We start from the raw sequence: 17846 nt of genomic DNA on the forward strand, positions 1-17846 counted from the left end.
TGGAGGAGTATTCCCCTTTCTCTATGTCCTCACCAGCACGTGCGGTCACTGTAGTTTTTTATCTTAGACATACTGATAGTTGTAAGATAGAATCTCAGAGTCTTTTTTATTTGCATTTACATGATGACTAAGGACATTGGGCATTTCTTTAAGTGTTTCCCAGCCAAAATATGCTCCAACATATAAGAAGGACATTTGTTCAACTATGTTCATAGTAACTTTATTCATAACAGTCAGAATCTGGAAACAACCAATGTATCCCCTGAACCAAAGAATAGATAAAGAAACTGGTACATTTACACAATGGAATACCACTCAGCTATTAAAAACATGGAAATCTTGACATTTGCAGGCAAAGAGATGCAACTAGAAAAGATCATCATGAGTGAGGTAACACAGACCCAGGAAGACATGCACAATATACAGTCACTTATAAGTGGATATTAGCCCAACATAGATGTCTTCTTAGAGACTCCACCCAGCACAGGATCTGGAGAGATAGTAAGACTTTGACAGGACTCTGTGCCGTGCTCTGAAAGTTGTATGGAAGAGTTGGGGGATGGAAGGACCCAGAGGGGTAAGGAGCTCCACAAGCAGACCATCAAACCAGGAGAATCTGGACCTGGGGTGGGGGGGCTATTCAAACTGATGCACATATACCAAGGACATTGCAATCAGAGAACCTAGAATCCCTGTTCAGATATAGTAAGTGCACAGCTCATTCTCCACATGGGGGAAGGGGACCAGAGACTGCCTCTGACATGAACTCTGGTCCCTTGGGAGGGAAGCCTTGTGGGCATATCAAGGAAGGGGGTGCAGGCTATCCTGATGGGAACTGAGAGGCTGAGGTCAGAAGGTGGGGGAGCGAGGCCCCTCTTTCAGAGGTCTAGTGTCTAGGTCAGGGGAATATGGCAGAAGAGAGAGGCAGTGTGGGAACTGAAAAATAAAATCAAGGGGACAAGAATCAGGATGTAATATAAATAAATTATAATTAATAAAATATTTTAAAAATAAATTAACATGAATTGATGTTTCTTTACCTAATCCCCACATCTACATAATAGCCTTTTTTTTAATTTCGTGACTGATTACAAAGGAGTAATAAATTGTAATGCCCTTTCCATTCTTGTTCTTTTTTTTCTTTCTTTCTCTTCCTTTCTTCCTTCCTTTCTCCTTCTCTTGACTTTTCAAGACAGAATTTTCTATATATCCTTGGCTGTCCTGGAACTCAAACTGTAGACCAAGCTAGCCTTAGAATCACAGAATCTCTGACTTCCTCTGCATGTTCATCATGCATTTCCTATGCTCACCGTAGCTTATTAGCTCATTTTTTTCTAGCATTGAGTAATATTCCTGTATCTGAATGCAACAGTATATTTGTCCACTCTCCTACTGAAGAATATCTTAGATGCTTCCAAGTTTGGGCAATTATAAATTAAAGTTGCTATAAGTATTTCTGTGGAGTCTTTTATGGGAGTATGACGTTCCTGTTGGGAAATTCCAAGGAGTGGTTGCTGGACTACATGCTAGAGGTTTACTTTTGTGAAAAGACTGGCAAACTCTTCCAAAGTAATTGTTTTATTTTCTATTCCTACCAATGTGCACAACACAATCTTTTCTTCCCACAATGTGTCGGTCCTCATGAATGTATAGCTGGAAAAATGGTGTGAATCTATTTCTGGATTCTTTGTTTTACTATATCTATGCACTTAGCAGCTCTTTTAGCAATAACATGCTGTTCTGATTATCATACCTTTATAAGAACTCATTGTTTTTCTTGTTTGTTCTATTTCTCTATTTAAAACTATAGAATCAAAAAATAAAAATTAAGTAAAACATGTGTTTGATAACCTGAATTTTTTGTTTGGTTTTTTTGTTTGTTTGTTTTTCAAGACAGTGTTTCTCCGTGTAGCCTTGGCTGTCCTGGACTCGCTTTGTAGACCAGGATGGGTTCAAACTCATAGTGATCTACCTGCCTCTGCCTCCTGAGTGCTTGGATTAAAGGCGAGAGCCAAGATAATCTGGATATTTTAATAGCAAACATAGGATTGAAAAAGTACATTTAGGGCTGGAGAGATGGCTCAGCGGTTAAGAGCATGGACCTCCTCTTCCAGAGGTCCTGAGTTCAGTTCCCAGCAACCACATGGTGGCTCACAACCATCTATAATGTGATCTGATCATATTGTATACATAATAAATAAATCTTTTTTAAAAAGTACATTTAATCCACATGAAGATAACACATGATGAAACTACTTGTAGATGAGGCCATGTGCTGAGGAATAATTAGGATCCCCCAAAAAGGGAGCACCCCAAAGGAAGCAAGACATGGTTACCATATTTTTAAAAACAAAAATAAAATTGCAGAAAAGTTAATAGTGAAGAAAATGAATGAATTTGATATGTCTTGAGGACGGTGATTATTTTGAAGTCTGTACTTAGTTGTATCAGGCTTAAAAATGTGTTTGTGAGCCTGTCTAAAGGGATATTATTCATAAACCCTTTAGAAGTAATATTTCTAAGAAATAAAAGAGTTGTCTCTATATTTCTGAAAATACTTTTCTTCATTTTGTCAGTCTGAAAATACTGAAGACAAATTAAAGAAGTACACTGAGGTAAATCATACACTGAAATATAGATTGGAGGAAGGAATGAAGAAAATTAACAAACATGAAAATAAGCTAACCAGGTAACATTCAAGATTTCAAGGCATTTATCTATTTATTAAATGAATACTCTGTAACTTTCCCAAAACCTACACAATTTTTTTCATTTCTACATTTACATAGGTAAATTATTCTATGTATAAGTATACTACGTCATATATTTTTGAACTCCTATTTCTGAGCACATTTCACACAGTTTCTTTTTCTTGGTAGTGTCATTTCTTTCTGCATTCCAGTCCACTAATATCTTAATGCCTGTTTCTGTGATTATTTAAAATTTTTTTTCTTTAGAATCAGGTTTATAAAGAAACATGGTCATGCCCTACCCATCACTTCCCCCTCCATCTCCTCTGTTCACCTCCAAGGTGTCCTCCCTCCATCTCCTCTGTTCACCTCCAAGGTGTCCTCTTCCCCACCTCAAGATTTTAGAAGACATAATCCATCTATTGCAGGCAGTGCTGCCTGTTTGTAATTACATGCAAAGATTTCAGGCTCTCCACTAAAGCATAGCAAATCTAGTAGAAATCATATTCAGAAAGAAAAGCATAGACAGAAGGGAGAAGAAGGGAGGGAGAGAAAGGGGGAGTGGGAGGGAAAGGAAGAAAAGGAGAGAGAGAGAGAGAGAGAGAGAGAGAGAGAGAGAGAGAGAGGCAGAGACAGAGACAGAGACAGAGACAGAGACAGAGACAGAGACAGAAAAGAAAAGAGAAAAGAAACTGAGAAAGAAAAGAGAAGTTTCTCTTGCTGACATTTTGGCTGGAGTGACTGTGTGCAGGTCTTACAACTCCACTGTGAGCCCATGAGTGTCAGCCATGTCCAGAAGACAGCATTTTGCAGTACTCTTCCCCACCCTCTGCTCATACATCCCCTCTTCCTCCTCTTCTGTGATGTTGTCTGTGCCTCCTCTTCTGTGATGTGTGTATGCGTGTTGTTTCTTTAACTGTCCCATTTGGAGCTGAGCTCTTATTCTCAGCACTTTGAATAATCTATGCATTGGCTTCTATCTCTGCACAATGTTGAGTGCAGCCCTGTTCTCATTTCAGATCTGATCTCCATGCTGGCTTCGTAGGTTATGCTGAAAAGGTTTCAGGACTATTTTTTTTTTTACAATTTCATAAATTTGTACAATTGATTCTGATTACTTCTAAACCCTATCTTTTGTTGTCTTCTTCTTGTTTATCTCCACTTCTTCCTACAAATTCCTTCCTCACATTCACGTCTTCTTGTGTTGTTTTGGGATCCCCTAAGATTAATCAGGACCATAAGTTGGTAGCTGGTTGAGCTCAGCAGAGGACATACCACTAAGGACAATGACTTCTTCTCTCCCAGCATCCATTCATGGTCAGTGGTTCACCAGGCAAGAGTCAGACTCCATAAGCACCTTCCCTGGCCACGACCAATCACTGAATGGGCCAGTCTTGTGCCAATTCATTCTTGATTGCAATGATTAAAGTGACAAGAAGATGTCATTATATAGCCTTTCTTCCTATCTTCCTCCTTCTACATTCTATCTATCTATCTATCTATCTATCTATCTATCTATCTATCTATCTATCTATCTATCCTGTGAAGGTCTCTTGCATCAGACAGTGCAAAACAATATTTTAAGGCTGAGACATAACCTTAAAACAAACTCCCTATTCCCCTGGCTCTCCTGATTTTTCCTACCCATCTTCCGCAATGAAGTCCTATACAGAAAGCCTTCCCTTACACCTAGATCCTGTGAGAAACTATATGCTTTCTTCTAGGAATTTCAAGCTTAAGTTGTTTACGTCTTTGATCCTTATGGAGTCTGTTTTGATCAAGGTAGTCCATATAGGTGTAACTTTGTTCTTCTTCATTTGGACATGCAGTTCCCCCAGCATCAATTGTTGAAGATGCTTTCTTTTTCCAGCTTATGGTTTGGGCATCTTTGTCAAATAATAAGCGGCTACAATTACATGCAAATATGTTCGACTCTCATATTTTGTTCTAGTGTCCTACAGGTCTATTTTGGTGCCAGTACCATATTAGTTTTATTACTATGACTTGGCAACTTATCCTGAGATCTGGAATGGCAATCCCTTCAGCACTGTTCTTTTTGCTCAGGGTTGTTTTTTTCTATCTGGGGTCTTTTGGGATCCATATGAAGTCTATTTTCTATTTCTATAAAGAATGAGTTGGGTTTTTTGATTGAGATTGCATTGAATATGTAATAGCTTCGGGTAGAATGATAATTTTCACACTATTAATACTGCCAAATCACGAGAGTGAGATGTCTTTCCATTTAGAGGTGTGTTTCAGGGCTGAAGATATGGCTCAGATGTTAAGAGCACTGGCTGCTCTCTTCCAAAGATCCTGAGTTCAATTCCTAGCAACCACATGGTGACTCATGACCATCTAACAGGAGATCTGTGTGCTCTTCTGGTTTGCAGGTGTTCATGCAGGCAGAACACTGCATACATATACACATAATAAATAAATTATTTTAAAAAATAGAAGTGTGTTTCTCTATCCCTTTCTTCAGAGGTTTAAGGTTTTCTTGAACAGGTCTTTCACCTACCTGGTTACGCTTCTTCCTACACATTTCACTTTCTTTGAGGCTACTGCAAATGGAGTTTTTCTATGTTCTCTTTCTCTATACATTTCTTGTTGGTGTATAGAAAACCTAGTGAACTGTACAAGCTTATTCTGTATCCTGCTATATTGCAGACTTTGTTCGTCATCTCTACGAGCTTTTTAGTAGAAATTTTAGAATCTCTTATGCATAATATCATGTCATTAGCAATCAAAATGGTTTGATTTCTTTCCCTAATTGAATCACTGAACTTACTGCACTTGTCTTATTTATCCAGATAGTGCTTTAAGCACAGAAAGTGTTCTCTCTTTATCTCTTCTGGTTAATTTTAGTTTGAAGCTTATATTATCTGTTATTAGGGTAGCAATTCCTGCTTCTATCATAGTATCATTTGAATGGAGTATTTCATGCAGCCTTTTAGTATAGATAGTAGTATCTATATTTCCAAATAAGATGTATTTTTTAAAGATTTATTTATTATTATGTATACAGTGCTCTGGTGCACATACACCTACAGGCCAGAAGAGGGCACCAGATCTCATTATAGATAGTTGTGAGCCACCATGTGGTTGTTGGGAATTGAACTCAGGACCTCTGGAGGGTCAGTCAGTGCTTTCAACCTCTGAGCCATCTCTCCAGCCCAGATGTACTTCTTGTAGGCAACAAATAGATGGATTTCTCCTGTCTCTTCTGTAGTAAAAGCCCATGCAATAAAAATAAAGATCGGAAAAAAATAAATAAATAAAGATCGAAACAACCAACTACTATGAGAATTTCAGACATTATATTTTCTTCATATTCTTTTTGATCCACCAACTCCTCCCAGATCCTAATCTCCTGGCCCACAAACTTTCATGTACTTTTGCTTTCTCAAATACAAAAGCAAAACAGAATAGGACATACATATAAACATGCACTCACATGCGCGTGCGCGCGCACACACACACACACACACACACACACACACTGGAGCTGACGTTGTGTTGCTCCACTACTCCTGATCACAAGCCCTGCCTGTAGTGTAGTTGATGTGTCCAGTCACACTACATTGATGAAAACAGATTTTCACTCTCTCAGAACATATCGGTTATAGACAGCTTGTTTGGGAGGTGAAACATTTTGTCCACCTTTTCCTCTCTGTGCTGGCAGTTTGTCTCACCTGAGCTTGTGTAGGTTGTGTATGCTATAAAATTCTCTTGAGTTCATGTGTGCACTAGCCCTGCTGTGTCTGGAAAATGCTGTTTTCTTGGAGTCGCAGACCACCTCTGGCTCTTATAATCTTAACATCCTTTTCTTCTGCGTAAATTCCTGAGCCCCAATGGTAAGAGTTATTGAGGACATCTCATTTAGAGTTGAGTGCTCCAATGGCTCTCACTCTCTGCAGAATGGCCAGTGGTACATCTCTGTGTTCATCACCACCTACTGCAAGAAGAAATTCCTCTAATGAGAGTCCAGCAATACCCCCATCTATGGGTATAACTACATGTCTTTAAGAGTCATCTTGCTGCTGTACTAATTTACCAGAATAATTATAATGGGTTTGTCTTAGGGCCCATGATTTAACTAGTCTTTGAGTCTTAGCCTCAGTTGTATCTCATTGCCTAGGCCTTAAACTCAATTTTCAAAAGTGTCTGGTAACTCTCATTACATTTGCACCTCTTCTAGAAAAATTTTTTTTTACTTTACATCTCAGTTGTAGCCCCCTCTCACATCTCCTCCTGATCCCACCTTCATTTCCTAACATCCTCTCCCTCCCTCTTGTAGTCCTCAGGAAGGAGAGCCGTTCTCCCCGAACGTCTGACCTCAGCCTATCAAGTCTCACCTGTACTACCTGTGTCCTCTTGCTACGTGGCCTGGCAAGGCCGCCCTGCCAAGGGAAAGTGATAAACATGGTGGGGGCCAAGTCCATGTCAGAAGTAGGCCCTACCAGCCGTACTGTGTGACCCACAGGGAGACTGTACTGCCTATCTACTATATGTGAACAGAGGTTCTAGGTCCACATCATACATGGTCCTTGGGACGGAGAAACTTCCAGAAGATCTTTTGTTATACAGGATTGCCTTAGCTATTTGGTTTTTTTTTTTTTTCCAAATTGAGTTGAGAATTATTCTTTCAAGATCTGTAAAGAATTGTGTTGGCATTTTTACGGGAATTGCATTGAATCTGTAGATTGATTTTGGTAAGATGGCCATTTTTACTATGTTAGCCCTACTGATCAATGAGCATGGGAGATCTCTCCAACTTCTGAAATATTCTTCAATTTCTTTCTTCAGAAATTTGAAGTTTTTTTTCATATGGATCTTTAACTTGTTTGATTAGAGTTACACCAAGATACTTTATGTTTTTTTGTGGCCATTGTGAAGGGTGTTGTTTCCCTAATTTCTTTCCCAGGCTGTTTGTCTTGTGTATAAAGGAGGGTTATTGATTTTTTAAAAATTGATTTTGTATCCAGCCACTTGCTAAAGGTGTTTATCAGCTGTAGGAGTTCCTTGTATAATTCTTGGGGTCGGTTATGTATATAACCACTCTCACAAATAGAAAGATTGAGACAGAAACTAAATGGAGAAATAACAAAACCAATAGACATCATGAATCAAATGGACCTAAAAGATATCTACAGAACATTTCACCCAAGCACAAAAGAGTATACCTTCTTCTCAGCACCTCACAGAACATATACACCTCTTTATACCAATATGCACACATTGAAGGTATATTGTTTCCTTAATGTCTTTCTCAGATTGTTTACCATTTGTATATGAAGAAGGCTTCTGTTTTTTTTTTTTATGGAATTGTGGTAGTATATCTTGAGAACCATGTCAAAGACAAAAAAAATGTGTGCACAATAATATATACATTAAATATATGGATATGTGTGTGAAATGTCATGTGGCATCTTTGATTTTTCATTTGAAGGTTTTTTATTAATAGTAAATCTTTTTAAAAATTCCACACATGTATTTTATGTAATAAATCTAACATCAGTTTTAAAATGATCAAGCATGTGCTCTTTAAAGCTGAGTGTGCTTATATAAGCCTGTGATCCCAGCTCTTGGGAGGTTGAGTCAGAAGGACTTGGATTTCACCATCATTTGCAGCCACATGGCAAAACTGAGACAGCTTATGCGACATGAGGCCCTGTCTTCAAAATCAAGGAAAAGAATAGCACTTACTCTTTCTAAACATTTCTGCCCCCTCAGGGTGAAGAACATTTTTAAAATGAGAGAAAAGAAGTTACTGGAACAAGGGAAGAGAGAGGTTAGTTTTCTTGGAGGTTTAAATACTAGTCAATTTCAAAGAGGTAATAAGATTAATATATACTAAGGCAAAAGGTATGTTTAAATTGATTTAAGAATGAAAAATCTGTTACTATAAGTCTTTCAATGGTTTTACCTATATAGCAGAGAATCATAAAATTTTTATAACCAGAGGTCATTTAAATTGTTGTTTTTTTCTATTCAAATATATACTCTACATTTACTTATGTCTTTACTCTAGGCATGTGATTTAGAGTAGTGTAGGCTGGGCATTTTGGTGCATACCTTTGTTCCCAGAACTACACTAGGAAGGTAGATGCCGGTGGATGTTTGTGAAGTTGAGGCCAGCTTAGTCTCCATGTCAAGTTCTAGACACCCAAGTCTACATGGTGAGACCCTGTCTCAACAGCAGCAAAATCAAAATAAAACCAGGTGGTATACAGCGACCTAAATCTATTTCACAATTACCAAGCAATAGATTTCCCCATTCTCTTCGATGAGTTTTCTGTACTCACCATCTTTTAGCCAACAGATATAGATGTATATACACTTTATATCTCTGCACAAGAACCACAGAATAAGTGGTTCAACTTACCTGAAGAAGGCGTTGTCAAGAGTAGAAGCTTTGGAAATCAGAACGCTGAGAGGATATGTCAAAGACAGTGCCCAAGGCTGTAGACAGAATGTCCAAGTTTCAATGTCATTTTGTATGATATGGAAAATTAATGTTCCAACATAACATAGTATTGCATTTCAACATCAAGGAGCTAGAAGCAATACGCAATAAGCTGTAGTAAGCATATCAGTAAACAGAGAACATGCTTTCAAATACTTTGTATTCAAAAGACACATTTATTTTACCCTGGAGGAGATGGAAAATGAAGCTGGGTATAGCTTATTGTGATAGGGTTCGACCACATAGGATATATCTTTTTGCAGCTGAGTTTATATCAAAGCTTATTTTTAAAAGAATAGTAAATCCATCTCTTTCTGTTTATACATTTATACATATGTTATGGTGTGCATGTATCATGATGATCAGGTGGAAATGGTACGACCACTTGTAGGGACCAGTTTTCTCCTTCCACCATGTGGGTTCTGGCGAACAAACTTATCCTGCCAGGAATGGTGGCAAGCACCTTAATCTGCACAGCTCGCTTTCTGTCCAGATTATTGGTTATATGTTAAATTGTCTTCCTGCCAACTTTCTACTACCTATAAACAATATTAATTTTTTGATCCAGATTGACCATGTCACAGCCAATCTGTACCAAGAATTACTTTCCTGCGAACAGCTGAAAAAGAAAGAGCAGTCTAAGTGTCAGAAGCACGTAAGTTGGACAGCTGCCCGGGTGAAATGTCGAATACTTGAAGAAAGCAACAAGAAGCTCAGACAGGAAGTCTTCACCCTCAAAAATCACATGGAAAAAAATCTGATAGACAACACAGAGGCCGAAATATATAAGCAAGAGACCAAAAGAAGATCTAAACAGCAACTGGAGGAAAATTTTAATGGAACCTCTCTATTTTTAAAGGTTAATTATCATTATCTGTCACCACGATTTCTTATTGCAACCTACATATTCAATGGATATTTTACATGGGTATTTTCTTCATTTATAGCAATTTGTTTTGTAGACTGGTCAAAATAAGACATCTATTTCTTCAGTTAAATACTACTGTTTACACTATTATTATCAGCTAAACACATTATTTAGGATATTGTTTTTAAAGAAAATACCTGATTTTTAGGAGTACATGACTAAAATATAGCTGCTTGGAGAGAAGAAAGAGTTATGTAGAACTCATAATGTTGTTCATAAAGTTTACTATTTAATAGGATCCCATGTATTGATATTACTTAAGTGTTCAAGTCATTCCTTAGCATGTACGAGGCTCTATGCTTCATCTGTAGAATACAATTTTCATTTTAAAAATAATTCTTATCAGGGCAGCGATGGCACATACCTTTGATCCCCCAATTCTGGAGGCAGAGGCTGTGGGATTCTGAGTTCAAGGTCAGCCTGGTCTACAGAGCTAGTTTGAGGACAGCCAAACTACACAAAGAGAAACCCTGCCACAAAGAAACAAAAAAAGTCCCCTAATTTATTGCATTTGGCATTGGAGATAAATATTTCAAGTCCAGCACCCTTTTTGGATATTTAAAACTGTTATCTGTGTCACTGATTCAATTAAGGATATAATTATATGTTATTATCGATAATACTGATTTTTTTATTTTGTGTATGGTACATGTACGTCTGTGTGCCACATGGGTGCTTCGTGCCCTCAGAGGCCAGAAGAAGAAAAAATCAGACCCTTTGGAACTGGAGGTCTACTAGGAATTAAATCTGTGCCTTCTAGAAGGGCAACAAAACTGTTAACTGCTGAGCCACTGCTCCAAGCCTGCATATACTCTTGTTTTATTTTTCCTTTGAACCTGCATGATATGTGGAGGACAGAGGATAACCCAATGAAGTTGGTTGTCTCCTTTCACCATGTGGGCCTTAGAATCGAACTCGGGCCATTAGGCTTGTCATCTGATGCCTTCACTCATCGTGCCGTCATAGGTTTTAATATGTAGCTTTTGGCTTCTCTGCAGATCCAATCTGAAGCACGTAATAAATTAGAGAAGAGCAAAGTGAAACATCTTGCTTCGGTCAGAATTGAAATGGAATGCAGACTTAAAGAAACTGAAGCCACAATCTCCATACAGAAATCACAAAATGAGTCTGATAGACTGGACTTGCAGTCATACAAGAGATGCTCTGAAGAACGGAGAAATCTTAACATGTTGCTGTCTCAAGAAATAAACAAGGAAGCCGAACTGAGCACCAGAAAATAAGGTAAACTGATTAACTTGATGGTGACTCAAACCTTCAGTGAAAATTTTTCGTGAAATCTATAGGAATGAAATGTCAACTCAACATAATTCTGCAGAAATAGCTGCAATATATGAATGTCCCTTAAAAACAAAACTTGAGCACAGATTACATTTCTCGTTGTGTTGTTGTGTTGCTTTCTTCTCTTAATTTTTCCTTAAAATGAAGCTTACATGTTAAGACTTCAGCTGCTTTCTAATTAGAACAGCCCTCTTTATCATTTTTGTTGTGGATATCCGCAAGTAGACAGAATGACAGTTCCAGGGCCACCAAGGGAAAGTACAAATAAATCCAGGCAGATCCATTCCTTTGGCACTGAATCAGTTAACTCAGACTGTGGCCTCTGGGGTTCCCTTGAAGTCCTCTGGGGTTAAACTGTACTTAGACAGTTTTCTGCTTCACCTAAATCCTGCTAATGAGTGATAAAGAAAAGGACAAGGAATGAAGCGAGTACAGTTCGTGAATTGGTGAAGCCTGGTTCCTGAGTCACCGTGGAAGTAGATCAGTAGATCCCATAGTCTCTTGGAGGAGAAGTTGCAATGGTTATTTTGAACCCCAGCTCACTTTTTTTGCAGTTACCCCTAATGGCTGAGGCTCTGACAGATTTGAGAGTGCCAATTACTTAATTTACCCTAACAGGAAAAATGTATCTAGACCTGAAAATATCTTAACCTCTAAACAACTAAGCTTACTTGTAAAACTAAACTCTCTGGCCTTCAACCCCATCATAGACTTGAGAAGGTATAATCTGATTACCTTAGTATACCAAGAGAGCAAGTTAACTTTCCAAATGATAAGATGACAGAGACATCTTCTTCAGCCTTCTGGCCCAATATATCTGACAGACATATTTGTGAGGCAGGAACTATTGAAGACTTGCTTACCCTGTCCTGGCAGAGTTTGGCTGTTGATTCTGCCTGCATCTAAGCTTGCCCTTTTTGAGGCAGAATTCTGTCTGTGGGAGAAACAAGGGCATTTTGCCCAGTGGCTAGTTTCCCACATTTGAAGCCATCTACATAAGGAGGTTCGTTAATGCTCACCATCCTCTTTGAGGTAGGTTGGGTGTGGCCAGGAGTTAACCTGTCTCATTGTCAATGAATCTTTAAAATAAAAAACCAAACAATACACTTGTAAACACCATATTCTGTATGTCTCAGAGGATTTTGAAGACCTTGTCTATTTTACCTTATCTTTCTATAGAATCATATCTATATATTGTACCTAAGATGTAAAATATTGTGATAAAAATAGGCTAGTGATTGGTATGGCCATGATTTGATCAACTAACAATGAACTTGTATAAGTTATTTATCCTAAACAGCCTGCAATAGCACTTTCAAAGTATTATAAGTAAACCTTATATTATAATTGAGTTATATAGGTACAATACCTCATGTTAAAGTAGAATTTTATATATGTGTGAAGAATAATCTTACATTTGACTTCTATACCACTGTATTTAAAATTATACTTATTTTGCATCTATATACAAAATTCTATACCAGTGAACTAAAAATAACCTTGTGGGTGACAATTAAGGCATTAAGTTGAGGAGTAGATTCACTAATCCACTTTTTGTTCTATCTTCCCTATACATGTATATATTCTCCCTTCTTTCTTTTCAAGCCCTATATCCAAACCTAAGAATGGAAAATAAAGGAAAAGAAAGACATCCATGAGTCTAAACCTGCTTTCTCTCTAAATAAGACCAATAATAACTTATAACCAACTCCCACTGAAAATAAACCTCTATGCGGGCATAGTGGCGCATACCTTTATCCCAGCACTTGGGAGGCAGAGGCAGGTGGGTCACTGTGAGTTCGAGGCCAGCCTGGTCTACAAAGTGAGTACAGGACAGCCAAAGCTACACAGAGAAACCCTGTCTCAAAAAAAGACAAAAAAGAAAGAAAGAAAATAACCCTCTATAACTCAAGAAAGCAACTAAAAACTACCTGACTCCCTTTAAAGGAAATGGGGCATCATTCTCCTACAGTTTCTTCCAGCTTATCTGGGATGAATAATACCTTTGTAGGGGCCCAAATAAAGTTTAGGAAATGTTTAAGCAAGATAGGAATAGCATTTGGGTTCAGTTTCTAAATGGTGAAAATTTTCAGGCTTAATTAGAGCCCTGTGTGGGACAGGACTGAAGTGCTGGGCCAATAGAGATTGGAAGCTTTCTTTGAAGGTGTCCTGGGAGCTGTCTTATTCTGATGAGGAACAGCAACTGAAGCACTTTGTGCTGAAACATGAAGGGTGCAGGATGTCAGTGTCCAGCACGCGGAGAGGAATGAATCCTGTCAGATCTGAGCCAATGTCAGTGTCCAGTTCTTTTGTTCTGAAAGTGTATAATTTCTCACAAGCATTATACAGTCTTAAAATTATAAATGTATAAGGTGTGAATGATGCACAGAACAATTAAGGCTGGTTTTCTGCTCTTTGTATGAGCAGGAAAAAAAAGATAGCTGTAAATCTTCATTCATGCCATACAAAGAATGGCATCTAATAATAATTCATAGGGATTCTGTAGCCAACAAGAAACATTGTCTATGCCTGGACATTCATGTCTCAACCAGCCTAAGAGCTATTCCCATATTGGGACTAGCAATATAAGTTACCTGCTTGTTCTGCAGTTTAAATTCTTCACATCCTGATTGTATCCCCCTCCCTCATCCTCTCCCAATCCCCCTCCCTCCATCATTCTCTCTCCCTCCCTCACCTAGTCCTCAGAAAGGAGAGCCCTCCTCCCCCAACATCTGACGTCAATCTATCAAGTCTCATCTGTACTACCTGTATCCTCTTCCTCTGTAGTGTGGTAAGGCTGCCCTGCCAGGGTGAAGTGACCAAACTTCGATGGCCAGAGTGCATATCCAAAGTAGTCCCTACTCTCCACATTGTAGAATCTAAAAGGAGACTGTGCTACTACAGCTGAGTTGAGGATCTAGGTTCACATCATATATGGTCCTTGGTTGATGCACCAGTCTCTGTATTGTAGTGTAGTTATCCTGTATTATGTAGCTAATATCTTTTTATGAGTGAGAATGTACCATGCATGTCTTTCTGGGCCTGGGTTATCTCACTCAGGATGATCTTTTCTAGTTCCATCCATTTACCTGTAAATTTCAAGATTTCCTTGTTTTTAATAGCTGAATAGTATTCCATGATGTGAATGTACCAGTTTCTCTATCCATTCTTTGGTTGAGGGACATCTAGGTTGTTTCCACATTCTGGCTATTATGAATAAAGCTGCTATGAACATAGTTGAGCAAATATTCCTGTTGTATGATGAAGCATCTTTCGGGTATAGTCCCAGGAGTGGTATGGCTAGGTCCTGAGATAGACTTATTCCCAATTTCCTGAGAAAGCACCAGATTGATTTCCAAAGTGATTGTACAAGATTGCAGTCCTACCAGCAGTGGGAGAGTGTTCCCCTTTCTCCACATCCTTGTCAGCATGTGCTGTCATCTGAGTTTTGGATCTTAGCCATTTGGACAGGTGTAAGAGGGAATCTCAGAGCCATTTTGATTTGCATTTGCCAGAAGTCTAAGGACGTTGAGCATTTCTTTGTTTCTCAGCCATTTGATATTCCTCTGCTGAGAATTCTCTCTTTAGTTCTGTACCTCATTTTAAAATTGGGTTATTTGGTTTGGCGGTGATTAATTTCTTGAGTTCATTTATTTTGGATATTATCCCTCTTTCAGATGTAGGGTTAGTGAAGATAGGCTTTGTTCTGTTGGCAGTGTCCTTTGCCTTGCAGAAGCTTTTCAGTTTCATAAGGTCCCATTTATTAATGGTTGATCTTAGTTCCTGAGCTGTTGCTGTTCTGTTCAGGAAGTTGTCTCCTGTGCCAATGAGCTCAAGGCTCTTCCCCACATTTTTTTCTAACATATTTAGTGTGTCTGGTTTTATGTTGAGTCTTTAATCCATTTGGACTTCAGTTTTGTGCAGGGTTATAGATATGGAACTATCTTCATTTTTCTACATGTATCCATCCAATTAGTCCAGCACCATTTGTTGAAGATGCTATCTTTATTTCCACTGGATGGAAAAAACCAAGTGTCCATAGGTATGTGGGTTTATTTCTGAGCCTGTGATTCAATTCCATTGATCAATGAGCCTATTTCTAAGCCAGTACCATGCTGTTTCTGTTACTGTTGCTCTATAGTACAGCTTGAGATCTGGGATGGAAATTCCTCCAGAAGATCTTTTGTTGTACAGGATTGTTTTAGCTTTTCTGGGCTTTTTTGTTTCTCCATATGAAGTTGAGAGTTGATCTTTCAAGATCAGTAAAGAATTATGTGGGTATTTTGATGGGAATTGCATTGAATCTGTAGATTTCTTCAGAGATTTAAAGTTTTTCATACAAATCTTTCAATTTCTTGATTAGAGTTACACCAAGATACTTTATATTATTTGTGACTATTGTGAAGGGCACAGTTTCCCTAACTTCTTTCTCAGCTTGTTTGTCATTTGTTACAGGAGGGCTACTGATTTTTTAGTTGATTTTGTATCCAGCCACTTTGCTGAAGGTGTTTATCAGCCACAGGAGTTCCTTGATAGAATTTTTTCGATCACTTATGTATACTATCATATCATCCATGAATAGTGATAGTTTGACTTCTTCCTTTCCAGATTGCATCCCCTTGATCTCCTTTGGTTGTCTTATTGCTCTAGCTAGGACTTCAAGTACTATATTGAAGACATACAGAGAGAGTGAACAGGCTTGTCCTATCCCTGATTTCAATGGAATTGATTTAAAGTTTCTCTCCATTTAGTTTGATGTTGACTACAGGCTTGCTGTATATTGCTTTTATTATGTATAGGTATGTGCCTTGTATCCCTGTTCTCTCCAGGACTTTTGACATAAATGGGTGTTGGATTTTGTTAAATGCTTTTTTGGCATCTAAGGAGATGGTCATGTGTTTTTTTTTTCAGTTTGTTTATATGATGAATTACATTGATTGATTTCCGTATATTGAACCACTCCTGCATGCCTAGGATACTACTTGGGTCATGTTGAATGATAGTTTTAATGTGTGCTTGAATTCTATTTGCTAGTATTTTATTGTGTTTTTTTACATCAATGTTCATAAGAGAAATTAGTCTGAAATACTTTGCTATGGTTTAAGTATCAAGGTGACTGTGGTCTCATAAAATGAGTTTGGTAATGTTCCTTCTGATTCTATTTTGCAGAATAGTTTGGAGAGAATTTATATTAGCTTTTTTTCTGAAGATCTGGTAGAATTCTGTGCTGAATTCCTCTGGCCCTGGTCTTTTTTTGTTGTTGGGAGACCTTTGATGACTGCCTCTATTTCCTTAGGTATTATAGGACTATTCAATTTCTTTACCTGATTTTAATTAAATTTTAGTAGTTGGTAGCTATCAAGAAAATTGTCCATTTCACTTAGATTTTCAAGTTTTGTGCCATATAGGATTTTGAAGTAAGACTTGATGATTTTTTGGATTTCCTCATGTCTGTAGTTATGTCTCCCTTTCCATTTCTGATTTTGTTGATTTGAATACTACTCCTCTGCTTTTTAGTTATTTTGGCTAAATGTTTGTCAATCTTGTTGATTTTCTCAAAGAACCAGCTCTTGGTTTCATTGAATCTTTGAATTGTTTTCTTTGTTTTTAATTTATTGATTTCAGCCCTGAGTCTGATGATTTCAGCTGTCTACTCCTCTTGGGTGTGTGTGCTTCTTTTGTTCTAGAGCTTTCAGGTATGCTGTTAAGTTGCTAGTATGGGATCTCTCCAATTTCTTTATAAAGGCACTTAGTGGTATGAAGTTTCCTCTTAGCACTGCTTTCATTGTGTCCCATAAGTTTGGGTATGTTGTGCCTTCACTTTCATTGAATTCTAGGGAGTTTTAAATTTCTCTTTTTATTTAGTCCCTTACCTAGATGTCAGAATAGGGAGTTGTTCAGTTTCCATGAGTTTGTAGCCTTTAGGTTGTTCCTTTTGTTTTTGAGTTCCAGATTTAATCCATGCTGCTCTGATAAGAGGCAAGGGATTATTTCTATTTTCTTGTATCTGTTTAGGTTTGCTTTGTGACCAAGTATATGGTCAGTTTTGGAGAAGGTTCTGTGAGGTGCTGAGAAGATGTATTCTTTTGTGTTTGGGTGAAATGTTCTGTAGATATCAGTTAGGTCCATTTGTTTTATGATGTCTATTAGTTTCCTTGTTTCTCCATTTAGTTTCTGTCTTGATGATCTGTCTGTTGGGGAAAGAGGGGTATCAAAGTCTCCCATTGTTAATTTGTTTGATTCACTGTGTGATTTAAGTTTTGGTAATGTTTCTTTTATGAATGTAAGTGCTTCTGTATTTGGGGAATAAATGTTCAGATCTGAGACGTCCTCTTGGTTTATTTTTTCTTTGATGAGTATGAAATGTCATTCCCCATCTCTTTTGGTTAGTTTGGTTGAAAGTCTATTTTATTAGATACTAGGATGAGTATTCCAGCTTGTTTCTTGCATCCATTTGCTTTGA

At 37.9% G+C, this 17846-nt stretch overlaps 1 protein-coding gene across 2 annotated transcripts in view; it reads left to right on the top strand.

Moving 5' to 3' along the window:
* LOC311598730 (uncharacterized protein) overlaps positions 1 to 17846 on the top strand; it is a 55877-nt gene that overhangs the window by 31463 nt on the left and 6568 nt on the right. For both annotated transcript variants that reach the window (XM_084784044.1, XM_084784045.1), the window contains exons 13-16: positions 2577 to 2689; positions 8424 to 8481; positions 9725 to 10015; positions 11083 to 11326. In XM_084784044.1, coding sequence (XP_084640170.1) covers positions 2577 to 2689; positions 8424 to 8481; positions 9725 to 10015; positions 11083 to 11325 — 705 coding nt within the window. In that variant the 3' untranslated portion in view covers position 11326. The remainder of the gene's footprint in view (positions 1 to 2576; positions 2690 to 8423; positions 8482 to 9724; positions 10016 to 11082; positions 11327 to 17846) is intronic.

This window comes from Acomys minous (genome assembly GCF_964271855.1).
Source record: "Acomys minous genome assembly, chromosome: 5".
Lineage (NCBI taxonomy): Eukaryota > Metazoa > Chordata > Mammalia > Rodentia > Muridae > Acomys > Acomys minous.